Here is a 15,174-nt window from a genome sequence, read left to right on the forward strand (position 1 = left end):
TGGTATTTCTATACGTTTCGGGCAGCTGCATTTTATTAAAATTAAACTGTGTGAGTGTAAGCGGATATCACGTTCTGATATAACTGGCACCGACCGAAAAATCAAAACAATTTATTCTTCGCGGAGGAAAAAGCACAAAGAACGGCAAAAGCGTGAACTGACCACAAATGAAATTTCACGTCTCCTTTAAATATTTTAGAAGCGGCGAGTGAGAATGAGAATTCTCACGACATTATACGAATATAGAGGGTGGCAAGTAATTTTCGATGGTCGTATATGGATGGCTGAGCTGACTTACAGTTATATCATGAATTGCTTTAAAATTAAAAATCAGACATTAGTTGAGTGCGTGAGCGCTGTGTAACATTTTACGTATGTAAATCTTTCAACTGGAAAGTACATTTTATTATCAATTCGCAGGGAAAAGAAACGCGTCACGTACAATAGTTTTACTTTATAGTTGGCCAATTTGTCCTGTATTTTTAACTTCTTTAAAACACACAGGCAGATTTACCAAACATTATTTGATAGCCTTCAGTTAAGACGGATTATCACCAATTGTACTATATGTGAAAGGCAACTTTTAAAAAATATTTCCAGAAGCAACCAAAGGTATCGCACCATATTCGTATATTATCGGTAATGACTTTTAAGTGTTTTTAACTTTTACAAACTTGTTTTTGTTGTTTGAACAATTCGGTTTTGAAATGCTCTAATGAAGTACCCTTTATTTTAAACTAAGATAATAATAAAAAAATCATTAAGTTTAAAAAAAAGTTACTAGTTAATTTAGCTCAACAAAAAAGAGAAAGATTATAGGCCAGACATCGTTAGTTATAAGTTTCAATAAGGGCAGACTAAATTTTTACACAATTCGTTATTTATTGGGGTGTACAACAAAAAAGGCCTAAAATTCCTGCTAATAGATTCATTGCTAGAAAATATGTCTAAAGCAGCAAGAGCCCAAGAATCCCTTAAAAACGTTGACTGTTTGCCCAGCAACCATTGTCTGAATGCAAAGCAGGACTTTGTCACGAAATGCTCCGAAGAGGACGGAGCGACGGAGCGACACCGACTATCCATTCTTCTATCTTACCTCTCCATCCCGAAACTTTGTCACCATACAATTGAGTTGCTGCTGCTGCTGCTTTAGAATGTTGCTTCCTGTCACGCTAGGCGGGCGCCCATAGTAGCACAATTACCATATGGACTTTTCGAACGGCGGACCGCTCCGCGCGTTGTCAGTATTTGCGAGGAAGTTTAGTGTTGGTTTTATTGTGAGCTGTGTGTTGTGAATTCAGCCCACGTCTTCACATAAAAAGGCGGAGGCGAGCGTTTAGGACAAGGAAGTGTCCTCTTCGTTGTGATGGGGCGGTTTAAATAGTTGGTGATTTTCATCACGGAAGACTGACTTTTAAGCATAACGTTTATCAATAACGTCGCGAAATATATAAGTTAATCAAGCAACAATTGCTGCTTTGAATTGGATTTTCTAAATGAATATGTAGTTTATGATAACTGTATAACTATAACAAGAAGGGCTATGTTAAAAATTGCATCTGTATATGAGGTTAAAGTCTGTTCAAACCGTATTTTCGGGTTGTATATTAACATTTAAATTCAATTTAGGGTATTTGAGTTTGCAAACTGGGGCTGGGTCAGAACAGAAAAGCCCCGTAGGATTTTTGGCAAATTTTACAGCAAAGGTGTATACGTCACCGTTGAAAACCGGTGATTTTAAATATTCGGTAAGAATTAGGTTTGTGAAAATGTACTGAGATAACCATTTTTTTAATACTTTCCAGAAATTGTTTGTGCATACAGTTGCATACTAAAAAAACAAAATGATGAAGTTGACTTTGTGCCTGTTGGTGGTTATGATTGCCATCACGTTAAGTGAAGCAAGGTGAGTTACCGATATGAAATGTTTTTGGCTGGATTGGCTTGCTTAGGACTTTGTGCGCCTACCTAAAACTTAATTGAAATTAGTAAAGGCTCTTGCATACCGGGCGCTGTTTAAAATTTCTCACCATGGTTTACTGTTCTTCTGAAACAGCAATTGCAACAAAAAATGTAATTATCCGTAGGTAATTCTGACTAATATACATAGTGGCGGGTTGGCCCAATTAAAAGAACTTGAACAAATGTCGACTTCGGTGCAATATGCGGTGATGACCTATATATTGAAATCAGGACCTTAACAGTACAACCTATGGAAGCTAAATTGCAAACTTTACCATTACTTGTAATATTACATCTAACTAAATCGTAAATTTAATATTTTGGGGGTTTCATTTCTACTTTAAAAATAAAAAAGTGTAAATGCTAGCAGCGAAGCTTACTATAAATCAGTAGTCTGACAACGACTCTATTGCCCTAGCAAGTATTTGAAATGTCAAACAATCGTTCATATTTACCTCTGGGTCGACTATTATGTAGGAATGACAAAAAAGTGAAAATTAAAGCAATACATTTTACCGCAAAAAAGCCGAATTCAAGCAAACGAGAGGATACTTTTAAAAGATGTATTAAACGCTTTAAAGGTCTATATAAAAGTAAAATTTATTTTTGGTTATAAGCTGCATTTTTACATTTAAACTATAAAAAAATATAGTAACGAGAATATGGACATTGCTTTCTTGAGTTTTAGGTAAGTGACACACCCAATGGGCTTTGCAACAAAGGCAATGTCGTCGCCTCTAACGATATTCATTTTATTTTTATGAATCTATTTTGCGCATCAAATTCGCTGTATAACTTTCGACAAATTATCACTATATAGCTTAACAACTTCAAGGCTGGATCAAAATTAAAAAGGGATCTATGAACGCACATAAAACACGCTATTGGGTAAATACTGTAATCGCGTTATCACTGCTAAATTCAAGGGGGTGCCCTTCAAGAATACAGCTGCTATGATACCCCTTTCGGTGTTGGGATGACTTTACGAAGGGTGGGGCCACGAACAGGCCGTCACGGGACTGTTTAGGTCCCTCGTCACGTGATAAACACGCAAATACTGCCACGCTGTCAGCGGGCGCCTGGGAGGTAATGATATGACGGGTCCAATATGTAGTGGGTCTTTTCAGCGCTTAACATCCGCCCGCAGGAAGTTAACTTTAAGCGAATAATGGCAACAACAGACCGACCGCCCTTTGAGTGTCCGACCGCCGTTCAACGGTTAAAAGCCATCTAAGCTCAAACACTGCCCATACGACCTTTGGTTTGTTTAAGCCATTTTTTTTACCTGGATGGTATTGTTTTATTTTTTGTTCCCGCGACACAATTATATTTGCTGTAAAGAAAATGGTGGCGTACAACACTTCAAGACCAGCAGATCTAACACATTTGTGTAGGACTGTTATGGTACACTACACTTGGGTCTCTATTATAGCCTGAATATGAATGCGAAATCCAAATAGATCAGGTAAATCGATATCATCTAACATACAATATTTTCTGTTCGCGTTTTTGGTAAATCCAATGCAAAGTAGTGCCGCACAGGTACTTGATATATCCCAGACTCAAGGGTCATCAAACTACGTAATTTCGTGCGCTTGTTAGTTCTATTAGTTATACTTGTTGATTAGTTATATTTAACATAACAAGAAAAGGCTAGTACCTTGAACAAAGCAAAATAAACAAGCAAAGGCTAGTAACTTAGGATTATTACCTTTGGGACATAAATAATAAAAAAACAAGAATTCGCTATTTGTGGCGTGCTTGTTTTCCGCAATGGATAACGAGTAGGGCCGATAAAACAACAAGATATGTCAAAAACAACAAGATATGTCCCGAAAATAAATTTTAGGCCCATGTAATAAACAACGCCTGCATGTGCCCTTCAGGAGCACTCACGACCCGAGAATGGACGAGCGGATGTCTTCGGACAAGCAGATGAGGAGCCACCAGCGAGAGGACTTCGACGAAGACGACGACGACATGGAGGACCTTTCGCGCGAGGACATCCTGGACATGATCCGATCCCGGCTACACCAGATGCACGAGGAAAAAGAAGAAAAAGAAGCGAAGCAGGCCGCCGACGTCGCCAAGCCCAAAGCTGACGTCACCAAGCCCAAAGCTGACGTCAGCAAGCCAAAAGCTGACGTTGCTAAGCCCAAGGCCGACGAGAAGGAGGAATCCAGAAAGGACGCCTTGGCGAGGATCCTTAAAGAGATGCGTGAAGAGGAAGACAGCCAGGATGAAGACGACGAAGAAGATGAAGACGAGGAAGCTCCGAGCCGCGAGGAGATTATGGAGCGCGTTCACGCAATCCGCGACATGATCGCCATGAGGAAGAAGATGAAGGAGGATCAAGCGGAGAAGAAGGACGCCGCTAAGAAGCCAGTTTCCGACTCCAAGGTCGCCAAGAAGCCGGCGCAAGACGAGAAGTCCAGCGAGTCCATGAAGAGGGACATGTTGCTGAAGATGCTCCGCAACATGGAGGAGGAAGATCAAGACGAAGACGAAGACGAGGATGAGATGGAAGATGTTGCGGCTGAGAAGACAGAAATGAAGAAGGATCAAGTTCTCGAACCAAGTAAGAAGGCTGATGCTCCCAAGCCGGATGTTGCTGAGAAAAAGAAGCCGGCAGCAGACCACGAGAAGAAGGAAGAAGATACCGACATGCTGGTGAAGAATCTTCACGATCTTCTCATGAAGATGGAAGCGAAGGAATAGGTGTGCTCCTTCTTCAGCAAAAAAAATAAGGCCACTGCTCTCTGTAATCTTTAAAGCATAGCTTTTCCTTTACTCGGAATTCAATTTCGCCTTTGCAATGCTCGTTTTTATTGTAAGTTTTACTTTTTTTGTTAGGGATCCGTTTGCTAAAAAGATACACTGTATGTTCCGATCTTGTTAACACGTATAACCTTTTTCTACTACTTATACCTTAAGCATGTGGCGAAACGTAACAAAGCCGCTGTCTGACGTTTCTTGACAAGTTAACAAATGTTGCAAAGCGGATTATTCAAAATATTTCCAATGACTACACTCTGTCTAGTATGTGGCGTGCATAAATTTGACAAATTTTAAAAGTTAAATGAACTATTTTTTTTCTTGGTGTGTGAGTATTGTGCCTTTTAAATTATAACTTCGATTGAATGCAGGAAGATTGCGTGGCCAATAAAAGAGCAAAAACGTCAAAAAAAGCAGTGGACTCAAAATTTATCAAAAGTGTTGCAGTTTTCTAGAAATCCAGATATAAAGCACCAATAAGAGTTTGTTAAAAAATTATTTTTGCTGAATTTACGACATTAGAGGCAATAGAAAAGTGTAGATTTATACAAAAACAGCTACTGTTTGGTACAAATTCAATAACAGCCGCACTTGTGGGTGGGGGAGGGCAATTTTTACTTACCGTAGAATTCCCAATGCTTAACGGAAACATGTGTAACAAACAAGCAGCTTGATAAATGAACGACTTAACACTAATCCGCAAATCGCCGCGCAAAACGAATCGATGGCAAAACTACTCGGCACGTAACTTATTAGTAACTATAGGCGCGAATCGATCAAGCCGCATCGATTGTATAACAACAATTGCAATCTTTCGACTTGCGCCGGGCGCGAAAGGTTAAGCAGGCGAAAGTGAATGTTGGAAGCAGATTGGCGCTCGACGCGCGGCTAAAACAATTAACGGCCGCCCCCTTCCCTCACCGCCCCCCAGTAGCCTGTGTGCAATCGATTCGGCCAGCAGCGCCTTCTGCTTGGTTGAAGCATAGCAAGTCAGGCGTGTGGAAATCGAAATTAAAAGTGCGGCGCCGAAAGCGACACCGCATCGGGCCAACTTCTGGCGCAGATGTGGCCCCTGCGGTGATTGGGCCGCTAATCCAGGCGGCCGGCCGTTTAGCCAATCAATAGCGCACCGCGCGCGTCAACTAATCGCGAAACAACAGGAGCCGGGAAAACTAGAAAAAATCCGGTTCGGTTGCCGGTGAGCGGGGCAATACAGTTAGTTAAGCTCACGCTGGGTGAACGTTCATTGCGTCTACTAGATTTGGTAGCAGAATAGTTCGGCTCTGGCAGGTTCGCAGAGGCTAGCGTTTGTTGCTGGTTTTGTGCATATAGAGTTGCAGCGTAAATAGGGCTGCGTTTGAGAACTTACGGGAAGCGTTATTTTGTTTATGTTGGGCACTAGCGTCAGAGGAAAGATATAGTAGGAAGCGCTAGCTGCCCGCAATTCAGAAAGAAACGATATATATATAAGTATATAGAAATAATGTGTCAATATATATATTGTCTATGTCAAGTTTAATACTAAAAAGAAGTTCGCCTGGTACTTATTTGTTTTCTCCGACGTTTCGGCTACCTATCCAAGATGCCTTTATCAGGGAATAGATCGCTAAAATCGAATAAAATAAAGTACCGGAAGAACTTCTTTTTAGTATATGCTATGCCTGGTAGCAACAGCTATATTATTTGTTATTATTGGACTGGGTGCCAATGGCAATAAGTTATATAGCAGGGTTGTTGCAAATTCCTCTTTTCAACTTTTGATAGACGTTTGCATTCACAAAGTTTGCTGAATTGAGCGCTTTTTTCTGAGCTGCGTGGTCGAAACATTTTGTGACAAATAGTTCACGTGGAAGGGATTGAGAAAATGTGGTCTGTAAAAACCGAAATACTCCTCATCTTAATGCAGCATTCTCCAGCTGTGTGCAACAGTACACCAATGTGCCTCGAGAGATTCTCAAGGGTGGCGTGGAATAAACCATTTATATTACTCGAATCAATTAGAAAGCTAAAATTAAATTGTTATGCTATGAACCTACAGCCCTGTCGGGTAGTTAAGATAATTTTAGTGCAATGCAACGTACATTTAAAAAAAATTAGGACTGAATCTTTCCAGGGCGTTTATAGCCTAGTTTCGTAATGGTTAATCTGGCACTGCTTATTGGGCAAAACTACAGTGATACAGACCAGAAAACGTAATAGTCGCCGAACACTAAAAGTGTGTCATTAAATTGTTGAATTTACAGTGAACAGGGTCCCAACGGAAGTGCAGGACAGAATTACATGTCCCTTTTATTCCTCTAAAACAGTTTTCCGCACAGTGGTCGCAAATTTCGGGAGCCAAAAAAGGCGACAATTAAGGGCTGCCGGCCCGAGCGTTGAAAGGTTAGGCTAAAGATAGAGGCCCGCGACGGCGCTATCAGACCCCGTACCTAATGGCGTCCATCGTAGCGGTGCCGGCTGTGGCCTCGACGCCGTTTTGCCGCACTTGTCGGGGTGTCTTATCGCGGCTTATCGCCCGGGCGCGCGCGCTACTTCTCTATGACATCACAAACGGGCGATTTGCAGGCGTCGATGTCACTTGCCCCTTTGAGGCGCGCAGTCGCGAACGCCTCGGTAATGCAGTCTATCGCGGCCCAAGGTTATAGATTCTGCGTCGCGTTCGCGTTCACACCGTCGAGAGGTTCTCCGTTATGTTGGCTGAGATGGATAGAGCGGGCTGAGGCAGCGTGGGCTACCTACTTGAGCTTGACGAACTATTAGCTGACAAAAAAAGTAGTTTAGCTTGTCAGCATTGTACTTGTCGAATTAAACTGTGACCGAAAATGCGCGGCAATTTAAGAGTAAGACCGCAGTGATCTCAAACGTAAGTTAATAAGAGTGTGTGCATGCTTTAGTTTTATTTTTTTTATGGAACTGTCCACCTTATAACCAGACTTACTATATGTTCTAGTTTTCTATTTCAATCAATAAGAGCAAAATGTCTGCTTGTATGCTGTAATTCTAAGTGTAATGTAATTTGGATTTGATCAAAAATGGTACTTTGTACAACAGCAATTTTAGTGTCTCAGTTGAAACACATAATTTAAATGTGTGCCGTTCTGTCGAAACGACTTGAAGGTGAATTTTATAGTATGAAAACCACGACTTTAATATAGGCTATGCTAAAACGTACTGGTCCAGGAATATCTGTCACCCACATTCTTATGGTAAAAAGTTCTATATGCATTGTGAATGACTAAATGTAATTGGATTTCAAGTTCTCAGTTATATTGTGCTTTTCCAGAAATCAGCTATTCTTACACTAATGTAATTTGAAAAACTGAAATTATATAATTCTAATCTGATTGGGAAAAACTGAAATTCTCTAATTTTAATTCTTGTCTAATTTTGAAAAGCTAAAACAAATCTAGATGTTACTGCTTTTAACATAAAACATAATCGTTCTTATCGTTGTTTTAAGTCAAGGGACCCCGTTTCAAACTTTAGATACAATTGTATACGGACCTCCTAAAGAACTGTTGCCTTACACTACCAAAAGTATATTGGTTTCAGTGCATTGCGAGCCATTGGAGGTCGTAATCGTTACTAACACGCGATTTCACTGAAACAAACTTTACGAACCTTTAGTAATACGAGCAAAATTTTTTTATTTCCAAAAATGTCACCTGTCTAATGTTGAACAAACATGCTTTTTCACTTTGGAGAACCTGCGATAGCATAAAAAGTAGTGTGTTTTTCATTTCGCGCAACTGTCAGCAGTCTACTGCAAGACGCGTCCGCCGTTTTATGACGGAAAGAGCAAAAACAAAACTCGCGTACTCCCGTTAGGTTTGTGGCCAAAAAAACGTCGAGAGCCAGGCTTTCGTCGAGAGAATTTTTTTCCAGCGATCCAGGCAAAAATAGAGCTCGGCCCATGCATTATTAACCGCTGCTGTGATGATGTGCATACGAGAAACATGCTTGATCCGAGCGGGCGGCTAAATTGTTTTGAGCCAAGAAACGTCAAAGTCGTGTTTATTTAATGGAAGTGGATATTCAACCGGATCGCTCTTTTACGGCTGCACCAATACGTGATTTTTTATTGATTTGGGTTAGGGTTGGGGTTAGCGTTTGGGTTTGGATGGTGGTAGTGTTAGATTTAAGTTTCCGAGTTTTGCATAATTTACATGATGTTTTTTCAGAAATCGATTTAATAACTAATAACTTTGCTAGCCGGGTAAATGGACCCAGAAGTTGCCTATAGACTATTTGACCGGATCGCTCTTTTACGCTTGCACCCGTTAGTGATTGTATGTCGATTTGAACTACTTTGATGTCGGGTTAAATAGCCTTTTCCACTGTTGAGTAGCGAAGTTTTAACAAAATCGGTTGGCAGGTGCTTAGGTAAAAATAAGGAATAGAAACAGAAAAGCTGTGTGACGCTAGATAATGTTTTTAAAGAAACAACTTTTTGCATTTGTCCTCGTTTTTACTACAGTGGAATTGACCAACGTGAAGTGGTATAACTACATAAGGTTAGATATTAAATACTATTGCTAACCATAGGTAGCAAATCTGCGTAAGTGCAAAGAACTATTTTCAACTTCATGCTGGTTTACTGGAAAACTCAATTATTCGACCTTTAAACCAATTTTTGTTTTTGTCAGTATATATTCCGTATAATAATGCTTACATCAAATGCAGTTCATTTCTACCTTAATTTTATGACATTGTTAAACCGTAGTTCGTTATGAAGAAAAGCACATTAGGTTTGGCGAGGTTAACTTAACTTAAAACAAATTGGTGAAAATAAGGTAAAAAACAAAAACATTCGGTCGCGTGTGCTTTGCGATTTTCAAGTTCATCTAAATTGTTCTGCTATCGACGAATCACCCATGCTAAAATATTCCGCCTTCGCCAGCACTTGCAGCCGCCGTGTGCCCTTCAAAGACACATCAAAGCCGCAAAAGCTAATAAATACCCGGCTGCATTACGACAGGCGTAAGATAGAAATCTAGAATACACTCGTCAAAGGCTCTCTGCGGCCCGATCCTCGCCAGCCCTTGAAATGAAGCTTATAGCGAAGTTATTCGACTTCATGTCTATGTAGCGACGAATGTGCGGTTTTAATCAAAAACCTGTACAAGGTGTATCGTGCTGTTTCGACTAGAAATGCTTGAGTTCCAAAATTAGTCAAACGATAACTTTGGAGTTATTTTTCTTGGTTTGTTTCGTTTGTAAAATATATAAAATTTCATAAACACAGACCCTCTCCCATTTTTTCTAATATATACTTACCGCGTATCAATGTTAATAATTTATATTTGTTTTACTTAAAATTCTGTATCATGCGTTTAACGCCATATGCAGGACGCACGTTGCAAGTATTTGAAGCCGCGTCCGCAACGGTAAACTACTATTTATTTATGACTTCTTTGAGTGTCTTTAAAGTAGTGTAACGTATGAAATTAAGGTCAGTTTTAAAAAGTAAAGTTTCCAATGGTTTGAAAGACTCTGTCTAGTTAAGGTTGACGTATAGATCTAACCAGTATAATATTGTCGGATTTCAGTACTGTTTAACCGACTGTCGAAATTGTGCTATCGTTTTGTTGTTTTAAATACCGTGTGACGCAATGAATCGCAAACCGTTTTGGCTTGCGACACACTAACAAAAAATTGAAAAATATTCGCGACACCCTTCCAACAAAATAGAAATACCACAACTTATTGATCGCCCCAAAAATCAAAATGTCAAGAGTCAGAGAGTTTCCTAACGGGGATGGTGCATTATGCTTGTATCTATCCGTAGCACAACAAGCTATTTTCTAAAATAAAAAAAAGTTTCGCGGAACACTTAAGAATCTTTCGAGGCATGTGTAACAGAGTTCGATAATAATCAATGGTGTAAAGCGAAACTGCGAAGTCAGACGCGGGACGCTGGACTCGACGTAGTCGGTTAAGCTTCCTGGAGTCGTACTCGGACAATCGAATTCGAGTCACAGTAAGACGTAAGACTACCCGAGTATTGAGTCCGACGTGAGCATGCGCAGCACCAAATTTCGAAACTGATCGCAAACAATAAATCGTAAAGGTAGAATATCACATGGTTGAATATTTTCCTAAGATGCATTGTGAGTTAAGGAATCATTTGACATCACTTTAAATGGACTGCTGAATATGCACCTTATTTAAGCTACATAAATACTTTGCTTACATGAAATAAAATACGGGCTCTAGAGTCTAAGCCGGACTCAGGACTTGACGAAATCGCACGTTTTGGCCAATGCCGGTTGTTTTTAATCGACACCTGTGGTGTAAAGTAAAGATAAGTTTTGTTGTGGAGAAAATCGCTGTTGCGTATAATGATTGATTTTCAACTCTGCGCCCCACAGGGCATAAACGATCAACTGTGCCGAATAGATCCACCTGGTACTTTTATGATGCAAGAAAAATTAACTTTTCTGTTTCGCGTTTCCCCCATTAGGAGGGAAGCTTCGAGTATCTTATTACCGAACACGACATATCATCAGTGCACTCTCGATTATCCTCGCGAATACAGCAAATCGATTCCTGTCAACGCTCAGAGTTATATTTTCGGATTTTAATGCTCGAAAACTCTGGCTACGCGCTCGAAAACTCTGGCTTTGCCCTTAACTACTTCCGACAGTTCTTCGTCGATATTTTTTTTACGAAAACACTAATTCCATCCAACCGTAAAACTTAAATTAGTAATACAAAAAGACTCGGTGCCACAAAATTTATGCTCTTTTTTCAGTTCATTTTTTTTATTCTAATTAACACGTTGATAACTAAATAACAAAAATATAGTTGTAGTCCGACTTGTTTTTAGGAATAACTTTGGCAATAAACATACAAATTGCGTGGAAATTAAGAAAATCGACGTCACAGTTGCTGAAAACCTACGTATGTGACCCTAATTGTTTCCATATGATCGAAATTGCATTTCGCATGCCGTTCGTGCCTCCACATGTCAACTTGAAGCACCTTCTGAGCGATGGCGACTTAGCCGGGGTCACACTAATCCTGGCCCGAATTCTTTTTCTTCGCGTTCAGTCGATTACAAGATTGTGGCCTTGACTCTCAGACGCCGGTTACCTAATTTCGATCGATTTCCCACCCCCTAATCCTTTCGCCCTCCCTCCCCGGCTAATACTGTCGTTACTTGTTTTCGCACAAAGTGACGCCGCAGTAACACGCATCGCCTGCATGGGCCCGATGAAAATGCCCCAATTTTAATAAAAGTTATTTCATTAGGCGTTCGATAAATGCCAAGGTTTAGGTAGGGTGTCACATGGGTATGTTTATAAGGCAGCATTGTGGTAATGACTTAAGTGCACTTAAGAGTAACTGTTTTCAAATGACTTGACTTAAGTCATTTTAGAAAACTTGATTTTGGCATTCGTGCAAATGACTCGGGTTAAAATAAGTGTTTTTATTAAGCTTGTTTTATAAAATTTAGTTAAATAATCTTCTGGCTATATGTTGCGTCTTTGTTATTTTTTACTTGAGGTATTCCTCGTAATCGAGTAAGTTTACCGATTTCAGTAGTTTAACGCATAATTTTTATAACAAGGTCTTGACTTGAAATAGGCTTGCTATAATTATGACTTGACTTGGACTAGACTTGTGATTTGTTGAGAAATGACTGAAGTCATTTCAAAATGACTAGTTTACAACACTGTAAAGCAGACCTTTTAAAACCGTATGAGTGGACTTGGATGAGTGGACTGGCTTAGTGAGTTTATTAAATATGCCGCAAGAGTTATCGCGAAAATGTAATATAGTTAACACGCCTTACCCGTGATATTTCAGTCGTGTTTTTACTTGGAAAATTATACCCGTTCGTTTTATATGTTAGCCGTAGAGTGTTGCTTTAATTTCCTGCTTTGTGCTACGAACTTGCAAAACAAAACCGGACAAAAATAACGGACAAAACTGGGGATAAAAAGTGACGCAACTCCCGTTTTTGAATTGAGAGAAAAAATACCGGGTTTGAGTTAGATGAGAAACGGATATTGCAATATCATAGGTTTTGTTTTCCATTAAATTACTAGTCTATAGATAGATACGCAAGGAAGGAACTTAAAATGCGCAACAAGCCTATCACGTTTTCCTCCCACAGTTCTATATATAGCTCTCAATTTGCAGGGAAGAAAAGAAAACAGAAAACTGTGCTGCTAAAATGAAAACTAAACAATGGGATGACAAACGGTCCCAATAAAAGTAATATCACAATGCCGAATATAAAGCCAATGCAAATTCGAGTAATTTGTCAAACAACTTTAGCCCTAAATCACATGTCAATCTTTAAAATAGGCTGAGTCAGGCGCAGTCAGTTGACATGGTCTTTAGAAATTTTTCAGTGTTCAGTGAACGCTATTACGCGACTTGTTCAGATAGGTGTTGTTCATTAAATATTTAACCAGATTTTAGGCATTTCGTCTCCGTTTTGTCACTTGGCAATTGACTTGGACCAAACAAGGTGGAATTAACTCCCAGTACCAGTGAAGGATTTTATGCGTAGGCCCACTATATTGGATTTTACAGCCACTATACGCACGGCATGTTGCGATGTATTTTGAAACAACTACACTTTAGCTGTAGTGTCGATTAAAAGTACCCGACCAGTTATAGTGATTGCAAATAAACAATTGTAACGGCCCATTTGACTACATTTTATTCAAATTAAACTTTTCTCAATTTTATCCGTAATCAATTGTTTTTAGGCGATTCTGAAGTCGTTATTAGATTGTTTTTCAATTTTACCGCGCCGAAATACATTTTTAAAAACTTTTAATTTTGCAATCATTAAGTCTTAAACAGCATGCAAAACACCAAACGCACAAGGTAAGGTAACAGTTGAATTTAGTCGCGAAATTAAGGATATATATATTGTAGGAATAGGGGAAGAAAATATAGCCTTGCAATTATGTCCAGTAGGATTTCACTTTTAATATATTGGAACACGATGGCTTAAAGTAGTCATCAATGTAAAGTATATTGTGGTTACGCTTAGAATTAAAACAAATTCCTTTCTACAATAAAGCGACATAGGTTGTCCGTTATTGCCAAGCCGGACTTGGACAACTAGTTTTAATTTAGCTTTTTAAAATTAGATGAGAATTAGAATTAAAGGAATTTTTTTTATTAGATTTGAAATATAATTACCGAATCATTAAAAAACAAAATTTACACTAGAATTTGAACTACAATTACATTTAATATTCACAATTAATTGAATTTAAATCGCAAATTAAAACACTAGAATTAGCTAGTTGTCCAAGTTTGCCAAGCAGTGGTTTGTCAAGTAGGGCTCGAGCAGATCGCGAATCAAAATCCGAGCAGCACCATGTTATTGTTTTATCGTAAGGAAGTCGTAAATTCGAAGGCAGCCTTTTAGCAGTCAAGATGGAAGTACAAACCGGTAAACTCTACTCTACTGGCAAATAAGCTTTTAACGCTGTTCATAGTTTTGCGTCCATCAAATATATTATCCGTACAATTTAATAATGTCTGCATTTAAATTGTGGAGGTTTTGATAGTTGTGCGTCCATCGAATATATATCTGTGCAATTTAATATTGTCTGCATTTAAATAGGCGAGGGCTGGCCGACTACAATTAGCGCGCGATAATGCCCCCGGTTTAATCTTTAGCCATGCGACCGCCTTGGATTTATTTTTGGATAATGAAAGTTTCCGACGGTCGATTGCCGAATGACCGGCTTCGTCTCCTGGGATTTTCGGGATGCTCATCAGCTAATCGTGGCGCTGATTAAACTTGCGTAACACTGTTCACTGTGCCGGTCAAGAATCCTACCACATTTTCTTCAGGAGGTTTAAATTGCTAACATTATTTGAGTTAGTGTGCGAGTTAACGTTTGGGTTTAGGTGGGTCAAGTATGAGGTGTGTCAAGTACCTTCCTTGCAATTTTAATATTGACAACTCGTTTAGTTACTGTAAAAAAAGTGATAGGAGTTTAGATCAGCGCCCTGTTTTCAAATACGGACTGCCTTTTGACACAATAAAAGTTCCGGCTATGTGCGGATAACGTTTCCGCCTTAGCTATACTGTTAGAGTAAACGTGATATGTCTTTAAGGTTGTCACCTCAGCTACGCAACCCGTGGTTTTACGCACGTATTTCTATAATCACAATTATTCTCACCGGATTTGGTGCTAAAGGCACATTTTCTATGTTCCCGTCGTTATATGGGTAGACTGCATATAGGCAAAATTCGTTCTTGTATATGTGGGTAGTGATGGCTCATCACTCATAAGAGTTTTTACGGGTAAACTTTTCAAAACATGGCCTTACCACTCAGTATAGCGTCAGAGTGTTTTACGCGTGAACTTTTTAAAACATGGTCTCATCATTCAGCTATAGTGTCAGAGTGTTTTTATGGGTAAATGTTTAAAAGCATGGTTGACTAATGTGCTT

The 15,174-nt window shown here is 39.4% G+C and overlaps 1 protein-coding gene across 1 annotated transcript; it reads left to right on the forward strand.

Annotated features, from left to right (window-relative positions):
- Window positions 1-1,803: 1,803 nt before the first annotated feature.
- Window positions 1,804-5,144, forward strand: LOC146145488 (uncharacterized). Its single transcript, XM_083389926.1, has 2 exons — window positions 1,804-1,906; window positions 3,849-5,144. The coding sequence occupies exons 1-2, from the start codon at window positions 1,845-1,847 to the stop codon at window positions 4,678-4,680; spliced, it is 894 nt and encodes a 297-aa protein (XP_083246052.1). The 5' UTR covers window positions 1,804-1,844; the 3' UTR covers window positions 4,681-5,144.
- Window positions 5,145-15,174: the final 10,030 nt, after the last annotated feature.

The sequence above is a fragment of the Ascidiella aspersa genome, chromosome 5 (genome assembly GCF_963924565.1).
Source record: "Ascidiella aspersa chromosome 5, kaAscAspe10.2, whole genome shotgun sequence".
Lineage (NCBI taxonomy): Eukaryota > Metazoa > Chordata > Ascidiacea > Phlebobranchia > Ascidiidae > Ascidiella > Ascidiella aspersa.

Bases quoted from the DNA above. Each gene is read 5' to 3' on its own strand.
- LOC146145488 (XM_083389926.1), top strand. From the start codon at position 1,845: ATGATGAAGTTGACTTTGTGCCTGTTGGTGGTTATGATTGCCATCACG. The intron at 1,907-3,848 runs GTGAGTTACCGA...TGTGCCCTTCAG, and splicing joins ATCACGTTAAGTGAAGCAAG to GAGCACTCACGACCCGAGAA.